This window comes from Ochlerotatus camptorhynchus, unplaced genomic scaffold (assembly GCF_037179485.1).
Source record: "Ochlerotatus camptorhynchus isolate MF236.1 unplaced genomic scaffold, CSIRO-AGI_Acam_v1.1 ptg000406l, whole genome shotgun sequence".
Classification (NCBI taxonomy): domain Eukaryota; kingdom Metazoa; phylum Arthropoda; class Insecta; order Diptera; family Culicidae; genus Ochlerotatus; species Ochlerotatus camptorhynchus.
In genome coordinates this window covers 3,424,232-3,435,137 of record NW_027040892.1, presented here as the reverse complement: position 1 = coordinate 3,435,137, position 10,906 = coordinate 3,424,232, and the positions used below count along the sequence as shown (strand labels likewise).

Sequence of the window (10,906 nt, the reverse complement as noted above, 5' to 3'; positions counted from 1 at the left end):
GTGAGGGTTTAGTTGTCAATACACAACTCAAACGTGATGATGAGCGGACATGAGGTGACATTTTTGACTAACTAAAACTCAAAGCTACTGTAGCTGATATCCGATAAAGTTGTGGAATCGATTGAGCTAAATGTCGAAAACAAAACAAATGAGAACGGATGAGGGGCTAGTGATTTGTAAAATGATGTTGAAGTTGGTGGTTTTATATACGTTTATTGCAATGTTAAAGTTGATGAGGATGTGGCAATTGAAATGTATGTTCAAATATACGGATATATTAAAAAAAAATATACTATTGAAAATGATAGTGTTGTTGAAGTTAAACAATAGGAATGAATGGTAACATTGAATTTGATAAAGATTTAAAAGATGTTCGCAATATTGAAGATGACGGTAATGATAGTTGTAATTGTGAAAATTGAATTGTAGTTGATGAATTGATTGACCTGGTTAATGCAAACGAAGTTATATTGAAGGGCTTATTAGCATTGTGAACCATATGAAAAAAAAATCCATCCGCTATCACAGAGTTCTACTACAGCTGTCAAAGTTCCAGTGTACTGTATATTAAAAAAATTAACACAGTGTGCATTGACAAATTTAAAGTATTTTGCTGGCGATTCTTTGTAAATCTGAAACACTCGATTGAACATCTTTTTTATTTAACTTATGACGAGAGGATGTAATTTTAGAACAGAGTCAACGTTGAAGTCGATTGGCAATGATAATGATTTGGGCGAAGTGGGCTGCATGATGATGTTGAGATTGATGGCATAATAGAAGGTGATAGGAATGTTAAAGTTAATGGGATATACAAACTGACTATTATATTACATGTAATAATGATATTAAAGATTCTGTTTAAATTGATTACGAATTTGAAGTAGATGCAATGTTAAAGTTTATGATCATGATTAAATTTATGTGAATGTTGAAATTCATGCATATGTTGACGCTGATGTTTGTGTTGTAGATGACAGCAATGATAAAGTTAATGATAATTTTGAAGTTGATGATGAAACTGAAGTTAATGATAAACACTCGTATGTTTACGACATGCCATTTTTTTAAACGATAGTAATACTGATGATGACAGTAATAAGTTAACCGTTAAGTTGCATTTGCAGGCAATGTGGAATATGTTAATTATTGCAAGCTTGAAGTGATTGTAAATTTTCATGAACACGGTTATGTTCAACTTTATCTCTATGCTGTAGTTCGTTTTATGTTGATGTTTATAGCGTTTTGGAAATTTATGATAGCATTGAAATTAATGCTGATGATAATACTAAAGATAATGGAAAAAGTTCAAACTGATGTCATTGTTGTAGTTAATGTAGAAATGAGGAATTTTATAATAATTAATAAAAACAATATGCTTGAATACTGTTTTGGTTGTATAAGTTAGCAAAAACAAAATGAGTTTGCAAATTTACTCTAGAGTACAGGAGGGGAAGAATGTGGTGGATATAGTTGGTGTGAATAAAAATATTAAAATAAATATATAAAAACTTGAGAGTTGAGTCAACTAAATTAGCGTGAAGCATGACAGATGTGAGGGGAAATACTGGCAAAGTAAGCAGTGCTGGATAAACGAGGAGAAAATTTGGAGGGTATAAATATGAGCTATGTAAGCTCGTTGACGACATTCTTGTAACTAACTTTAGCAGCGAAGGACATCAGCAGCAGCAGCAGTAGCAGGAGCAGAAGCAGCAGCAGTAACAACATCAGCAGCAGCAGTAATGGAAGCGGAGCAGCATCACTGATTTGTGAAGCTGTTGTACCTGATTAAAGGGAAGCTGTTTGTTCAGACATGGCTGAGGCTGGAAACCTCGGTCAGGTCACGACAACTAGAATAATGTAAACAGGGTAGCAGCAACAATCAATACGAAACTAACGATTTTAAATTGGCTCACTACTTGACTAGCCTATTGGGCCCAAGCAAACGATTAACTTACCCCATTCTAGTTGAAATTCTAGTACTACACAATGTTTGTTTTGATTCGCTATGAAAGTTTGACAGATAAAATGAGGGGTTATTGGTTTTTCCTATGTTTCGAGGGGTGAATCGATTAGCTTGGGACCGAAGAGAGCCAAAAAGTTGAGCACGTTATTTCGGGACCTTCTAGTTTTAGAGTTACCTCTATGGTATCAGCGTCTACCAGCATGAAATTTCAGGAGCAACTGAAATTCGTGCTAGTTGGCGAGTACACTAGCGCTAGCAAATCCGCACAGATGTTAACACTCGAAAAAGGAACCAGGCACGTAAACAACAGGTAGGAAAACATCAACAAAAAGCATTCCAAAACACACAACAGTTCTCGAACAATTATCAATGCGAACTCTACCTAACAAACAATTTTAGCTGCAGACTAGCTTATACAGGAAAATATTAGCTGTATAAGCCAATTTTTGGCTGTATAAGCTAATCTGCAGCTAAAATTGTTAGTTGGGTAGCTACGTCCACTTAGTGGTGAATGGAAAAAAAAACTCAGTTTTCGGAGCTGGTGACAGGTCTGGATCAACGAACACTCAGTTGAGAGCCAGCGTAAAGTCCCAGTAGGAACGTAATAAAGCAAACACAATATTGTTTGATTCAATTTTAATTAAAATGTTTGAATATTACGGTAAAAAAGCCAGGTTCACCACGAGAGGTTAAAAGAGCACTGAATCTGACATTTCGTACGTACATATGTATTCTGTTCACCAGAAAGAAGCCTTAGAACCTTTCAGTATAGGAACTTTTTTAAACTTAGACCATTTTCAGCTCTTAGCTAAATATTCAATACCAAACAATAATCACAAATCATTACCAGCTGTCAATTTTTGATTAAAATTATTATTGAGTAATCCAATGTTCAATTTATTTCATTTTTAATTGTTATTGCTTTTTTTGTCAATAAAAAAACATCATTATAATTAATATTCATCATACTTCGCAGTTATTTACGTCATTAATCCGATTTACCTCTCGATCATTTACAGTAACTTCATATCGAACTCAAATTCGTCAAAGCCGGGAAAAAACCAAATCATCGCAAGTCAAACACCAGTCGATAATAACTCCCTGCAGCTGTGACATAAATTACCAATAAAGTACATTAAATCACTTATCGCATTGCTGACCGAAAACCAATTTGACTGGGCCATTGTATGCACTTCTAGGTAAAACGACTGCATCCTGCGCTGCTGCTGTCATTCCCACTTTCTCTCTATCTATCTCTCTATCTCTATCTCATTCCCCGATGCGCAATACCAACAATCCCATCTCATCCGATCCACTTCCTGGTACCGTGCGCTGTAATTCGTTTACGAGACAGGTACCAACCCTTAAATACACATACACACATAGCGCACGCTAATTAAAAAGTCGAAAACTCGTTGCACTCACGAGGACCGCCACACATATTGCCAATTAAGCAAATTGTAATTAATTTATGTGGAATTGGATCCAACATCCCCGGCGTTCGTGCTGAAGCTCACCATTAATAGAACACACGGTCAAAAGGTCACCTGGTCCCGGTCCCGGTCCTGCTGGAACAAAAGGATTAACTCTGCAAAATGGCAGTGATCAATTCCGCAAATCCTGATTTCTCGTTAATGATTACATCGGGTGTGGTTTGGGTTTTTTAAATGGCTTTATTTAAAAAAGTGGTTACGCTGCTGCCGCTGTTTCGCGTTATTCACAAAGAATGAGTTTGATCAATGTTTTACCATTTTTTTTTGTTTGTTTACTCTCTACAGTACACTTACTTAGGGCTAAATTACACTTACAATTTGTGTCACTTTTTTCTCATTCTGCTTAAATATTACTTTTTTTTTTTTAGGTTTGATCTTCAATAACGACATAACCTTCCAGTACGGACTCGTACGCGGTTCGAAGCTTAGGAAAGTTTTGCGATTCCTATTTTACAAAAGAAAAGTTCAGAATCTGTTGTCTTAATTGTTAATTAGCATCTCTTCATTAGTAATGTTCGTGAAGTCTTGACAGTATCTTTAAATCTATTTTAAAAGGTTCATCAATATAATTTCATTTTGGTTGCCTGCTTGCACCAGAAAATAATCACTATAAAAGGGTTTTCTCAAGGGGAAAATAAGTTACCATCTTCTGTTTTAAGCTAAAGCCTTACGTTACTAGTTTAAAATCTAGGTGAGTTGGTTAAAAGTTTTACGGTAGGAACAGAAAATTAAAGTAAATCCTTACCAGCAACGGAATAATCTCACCAAAAGCGTCAGTGATAGGAGCATAAGCAAACTGCTGGTCGGACTCGTGCAGGCTCGGTTGGCCCACCCGAATGGATTGCCGAATGCCGTCGATCCCAGGGTCTGTTCGACGTCCTCCTCCGGCATGTCGCTGCTCAGTGTGTAGAACTGGAAGATATCGCTTACCTGGAATGGATGAAAGATTGGTTGATATGATCAGAAGAAATTTGAGGTAAGCGCGAATTGTTCGCCAAATTCATCAGGGGATATAATGTTATGCCGTCTTTCTTTCCGCGCTAGTAGCTTAATGATCTTAAACGTAAACTTCCCTGATGAAGATCGCAAGATTGAATCGTTGATGATGGTTAGAGTGTAATGAGCATTTGATCAATCGTTCCTTTATGAAGTTCCCTTCTCGGAACTTCTCTATCGAACCAACAATTTCCCAAATATTCATGGACCGCTCTGACAATCCCGAAATTGTCCTTCTGAAATTAATTGATGGAGCTGTTTTGAGGTTCTTTGACCTTCCGGAAGAAAATAATGAAACTGCTTAAAAACATCAAAATTTCTCTGAAGTTCTCTGAATTTCCATGTAAATCTCGATTTCTTATTTGAAGTGAACTAAACTGCTCAGAGGTTCTCTGATCATTCCTGATGATATGGTCTTAAAGCTATCATGATGTTCTTAAAATTCTTCTGACGTTGCTGGTATTGTCCAGAAAAAATAAAAATCAATCTTATTGTTTTTTAACTTCCTGGAAAATCTCTGGACTTCTGTAATGTTCCCATAATATGTCTGAAGTTTTCTAAACTTTATAAGAGTTCTCTCATTTTTCCAGAAATTTGCGGAGTTTCATATTTCAATTTACTGAAAGTCTTTCCTAATGTTATTGGCACTGCAGTTAAGGTCTTTGAACTTCCTTGAAGATCGCTAGGCCTAGCTTCCCTGGTGTTTTGAGAATTTCTTTATATCTTCCACAATTTTTCTCAAGTTATCTGGATTTTCAGAAGTTTTCTGAATATCCCTGAAGTTATTAGAAAATATTAAAAGTTCCTGATTTTTTCCTCAAGCTGCCCAAGCTTCACTGAAATGCCCGAAATGTTATAGAATTTATTGGGACTTCCCTTGATATGCTGCAGTTTGTTCATGGATCTTCGATGAAATCCTTGATATGAAGTCCTCCTATGTCCTCTAATATTATGTCCGATATTCCTCTCTTTATTTATCGTATTTCAAAACACCATGGTGTGTTCCTCCCTTTGAAGATACACTGAAACCTCCGTTTAAGAAGTCTTTTTTTACGCCGTATTCATTTTACATCCCTCTTTTTACGAAGTAAATCCCAAATAACGAGTTTTTTTTTGTGATTTTGGGAAACACTGTGAAATACCCCACAATATGGGTATTTTTGGAATTGGAGTGACGTGTAGGAACCGGAAATCGATGTCGGACGCCATTTTGAAATCCAAGATGGCGGCTTCCGGTTACAGAAAAACTTGGAAGTTCTGCCAAATACCCCCACAATATGGGTATTGCAGGGAACAGAAATCGATATCTGACGCCATTTTGAAATCCAAGATGGTGGCTTCCGGTTACATAAAAACCGTCATACACCCCACAATATGGGTATTTTTGGAATCGGATTGACATTTAGGGACCAGAAATCAATGTCTGACGCCATTATTAAATCCAAGATGGCGACTTCCGGTTACATAAAAACTTGGAAATTCTGCCAAACACCCCGCAATATGGGTATTTTTGGAATCGCCATTGGTCTGACGCCATTTTTAAATCCAAGATGGCGGCTTCCCGTAACAGAAAAATTGCCAAATACCACCACGTCACCCCGATTCTTAAGATACCCATATTGTAGGTTATTTAACATTATTTTTATGTTTTTATGTCACCGGAAGTCGCCATATTGAATTTCAAAATGGCGTCAGACCTGGGTTTTCAGTCCTAATAAGTCACCCCGATTCCAAAAAAACCCATATTGTGGGGTATTTGACAGTATTTTCCAGTGTTTCTGAAACCGGATGTCACCATCTTGGATTTCTAAATGGTGTCAGACAGTGTTGGAAAAGTTCGCGATATTTCACGAAGTTCGCCAAGAGAAAAGTTCGCGAGTCATAGTGAGTTTTCGCGAACTTTTCCATCACTGGTGTCAGACATGGGTTCCCGGATCCCACGGGTCACCCCGATTTCAAAAATATCCATATTGTTGTGCATTCAACGGTACTTTTCTGTTTTCCTGTAACCGGAAGCCACCATCTTGGATTTCAAAATGACGTCACACATCGATTTCCGGTTCCTACACGACGCTCCGATTCCAAAAATACCCATACTGTGGGGTGGTATTTGACAGAATTTCCATGTTTTCCTGTAACCGGAAGCCGCCATCTTGGAATTCAAAATGGCGTCACACATCGATTTCCGGTCCCTACAAGTCACCCTGATTCCAAAAATACAATACTTTCAAAACCCTCTTTTTACGAAGTAAATCCCAAATAACGAGTTTTCTTTTTACGCACTAATTCAATTAACAAACCCCCGTTTTGGTTCGTAAATGGAGGTTCCAGTGTACTCAATTTTCCCTAAATGTCTGTACTTTTCTGAATTTCTTGAGCATGCCCATTAGATCTATAAGCTACCCTGAAGATCTCTAGACCCAGCTTCCCAGAATTTCTTGAAACTCCTTCACAGTTTCCAGGAATTCCTTAAGTTTCCTAAGGATTTCTTGACTTTTCTTATGTTTTCTGAATATCTCTGAAGTACATATATATCGTCTTAAAGGTTTATGCAGTTTCCCTGAAGAAGATGGAACCACCTTGAAGATCTTGAAGCTTCCCTGAATTGCCAGACATTTTACAGAAGCTCCCTTATTGTCCCGTAGTATATTCATGAAGTCCTCGGTGCCTATTTCTTTTCATTCCTCGGGAAATTTTCCTACACCCTATGGTCGAAAATGCAAAATAACACGAAAAAAAAAAATCGATATCTCGAAAACTCTAGAGGTTTCTTGAAAACTACAGCGGAAAGCTCTCGAGAGGTTTGAGATCTTCGAGAGAGTTTGTTTACAAGAAAAAATCTTCGATTTGGCGTAGGTTGTAATTAGGGTCGTCCTCCTTTTTTTCATTTATTTTTATTTTTAATATTAAGAGGAGTACTTGCTGCTGCAAAGCTAGAGATAATTTAATTTAAAGCATCTTTGCTGAAAAATTCAAAATTCCATCTAATCAACATAAAATTCCATGAACGTTTCGCAAAATTGGGGTGGCTCTGAAAAAAAAACAGTGTTTTTGCTCTAACATTTATATTTCGATTTAATTCTCAAAACCATTGTAGAATTACTTCAGGAACATGAGAGGACGAATATTTTGAAGGTTTTTGTGGATTTCTAGATGTGGGTTTACGAAAGTTATGATGGTTTTTAGACATTTGATCTATATGTAATAAATCTAAAAAAATAATTTTAAAATGAGAGAAAAGGTGCTTTGGGAAGGTGAAATTTATATTTCGCACCGCTTTTATTAATTTTTCGGCTTAAATTTGAATGCTCCTTAAAATTAATACCATAACCAAGATGGTAGGTAGAGTGCTGATATACTGAGAGTTGAAATTAGTAATAAGGACAGGGAAATTGCAAAACAAAAATTGTCCAAACACATGGTGGTGATATTTTTGATTCGCTGAGTGTAGTGCACTTTGTAACTATTTATTTCACACCCATAAAATATGGCTAAATGCATCTTATATTGATAATTTTCTGCAAGAAGAATCGTCCTATGATTCTTTTTTTTTTTACTAAGCGCAGGACTGGTAGCGAGTCACTTTTTAGTGACTTGGTCACTTTTTTCAAGCCAGTCATTAAAAAGTCTTCTTTTTTAAGGCCAAGTCACTAAAGTCACTTTTTATTGCAATCAGTCACTATTTTCAACTTTATTTAACGTTCATTTATTTCAAGATTAATCATTCTTTACGCACTGCATTGTTCAGGATTTGATAGTCCAATCGATGCCTACATTTTGTTCTAATTTTCATACAATTCGAAGAAGCTTTCTTTATCTACAGGGTGGCTCATTTTCTTTTAATAAAATTACTTGAATTTTCCAGGTTTTTCCAGAAGTTTAAAGGATAAATTACAGTCTTATAATAAGAAAGCTATTTTTTAAATGCGTTAAAAATATTCTTTTTTTGTGGATAAAAAAACAACAGTAATTAACCCAAACGTTTTTACGACATGGCAATCAGTTTGAAAGAATCAGCTTTACAATAAAATCCAATGAACTTAATTTAAGTAGGTCCAAGATCTAAAAATATTCAATGTTTTGAAGTTTCGTTTTCGATGTATAAGTTAATGATATTAAACATTTCCAAAGTGCCAGAATTCAGGTATTTATTTCAAGTTCATGAGTAACTTTATGAAAAATTAATGATCTTCATTGCAGTCCAAAACAGCAATTGTAGAAACTTTGGACAAGTTCTGAAGAATGAAAGGGAATACTGAGAATTTCAGTGAAGCTCCATAAACAAACTGCGGGAACATAAGGGACGTTAACACGCCAAACATATGGGGAACTTACTAGAAGCTTTAAAACCTCAAAGTGGTTCATTTGGCATCCAAAAATGTTTCAGGAACTTTTATGAAGTTCCTAGAATTTCAGAGAACTTCGCAGGTGTCAAGCAAATTTGAAATGTATAGAAAACTTGAGAGGTATTGTGCAAATTTCTACGTTCATTCATACGTTCTATTACAAAAGTCAGGGGAATTTCAGATCTTAAGAGCAGTTTCCGCAAATTTAGTCCAGACTTTTGGAGCGGGTTAAAGATCTCTAATCGTAAATTTAGAAAAAATCAGGATAGTTCCAAAAAAATCGAGAATCCTTAAGGGAAGTACAGATAATTTACGAAAACTTCAGAAACATTAAAGGATCTTCACAGAAGTCCAGACAATTTCAGAGAAATTTAAAGGTGTTAACGGGAATTCCATTGATTTCCAAGTAGAACCCAGATTGATAGAATTGAGAGGCTTAGGGAAGCTTTGAGAACATCAAGACAAATCAAAAAATCAAAAGGCAGTTCAAAAAAATTCAAGGAAATTTCGGCTAGAAGTTTCGAGAAACTCAGGGGAATTTTCTGAAACTTCAGCAAAGCTCCGAGAGGATTTCTGGAACGTGATAAAAATCCGGGAAACGTGAGAGTATTTTAAGGGTGTTACATCATGGAGATTTCAAGAACTTTAAAAAATACGAAAATTTAGCTAAGTTGATTAGAGAACATCAACAAAGTTCCATTAATTAAAAAAAAATAAGAGAACTTTTAGCAAGCAGTGATACCTTCAAGAAATTCCAGAGAACTTCTAATAAATTTAGATACTTTCAGATAGTGACATGATATTCAACGAAGTTCCGAGTACTTTGACGGCGATCAGATAGCTTCAGAATAATCCCATTCACTTAAGCTAATTTGCAGCGACTTACAGGGAGTTCCGTGGAACTATGGGGTATTCCAAGATTTCTATGGTTGATCCGAAAACATTGGAAGCGTCAGAGAATTATGAATATATTTTTTTTTTAAATTGCCGGATACTTAAATAAATTAGAGAAAATTAGGTAAGCGTAGATAGGGAAAATAAGTGAGCGTTTAAAATGGTTATGATAGTTAAGAAAAATTGTCGAAATTGAGGTCTTTGCATGTGTTCAGAAGTTCACGGAAGCTTACATATTTTTAGGACAGTTCAATAATAACAAGCTTCATGAGAACTGCAAAAACTTTTGAGAAGTTTTAAGAATTTCAGAAATGAACAGGGAACCTCAGAGCAGTTCCGTTAATATTAGAGAAGTCAAATAAATTTTTAAAGAAGTTTCGAGAACTTCAGCGAATTGTTAAGCCTTAAGAGGAGATCCATGATAATTAGGAAAATTGAGGAAACATTAGGAAGCCCTATAAAGTTCAGGGAACTTTAAGAATTTGATGAGAAGTATTGTGAGCATTAGGCTACTTTCTCATACTACAAAAAATGAAGTTCAGGCAGTTTCATTACGTTCAGGAAATATTGGGGAACTATCAAGTAGTTCTGAAGGCCTCAGAATAGTCCATTCCATATTGAACGGAGATTCCCATTGAAATATTTCTCAATGTTTCGATTAAAATATCTTCCGAATTCAATTTTTTTTTAGTTTTCCTCAGAATTACCTTGAAGTTCTCCATAATAAGAAACCCTTTGATAAGATTCTCCGATTATTCAATGAATTCATTATTCAATTCAGATTTCTTTTTGAATCTCACTCCTTCCCTCAGAATTCTACTCACATTGAAAGTCTCCTAAGAATTCATTGGAATTTCTCCTCACAAATTCCTTAGATTTCTACTCATGATTTTTTTTTTTGCAACTCACCTGAATTTATTTTCCCTATTGCTTTGAAGATGTCCTGGAGTTATTCTTAGATTTAATTGTAATCCTCCTTTTACGATTTTCAAAAAAAATCCAAGTACTTATTCTCCGGAATCGTTTTCTCCCACAAACTTTATGAAATTTACCTCAGAATGCCCTTGGAATTTTCCTCTAATGTTCACAAAAGTTGTGCTCCTCATAAATTCTTAAAAGTTTTCACAAATTTACTGAAATTTTCAATTCAGAGTTTCTTGAAATTCTACTAATTTCATGTTTTTCTGAAAGATTTTTTTCCCAGAACTCCC

The 10,906-nt window shown here is 35.5% G+C and overlaps 1 protein-coding gene across 2 annotated transcripts in view; it reads right to left on the bottom strand.

The window, feature by feature from the left end:
- Nucleotides 1-3,619: 3,619 nt before the first annotated feature.
- The window catches only part of LOC135710939 (lachesin-like), a 280,940-nt gene continuing 273,653 nt past the window's right edge, over nucleotides 3,620-10,906 (bottom strand). For both annotated transcript variants that reach the window (XM_065233662.1, XM_065233663.1), the window contains exon 11: nucleotides 3,620-4,389. In XM_065233662.1, coding sequence (XP_065089734.1) covers nucleotides 4,201-4,389 — 189 coding nt within the window. In that variant the 3' untranslated portion in view covers nucleotides 3,620-4,200. The remainder of the gene's footprint in view (nucleotides 4,390-10,906) is intronic.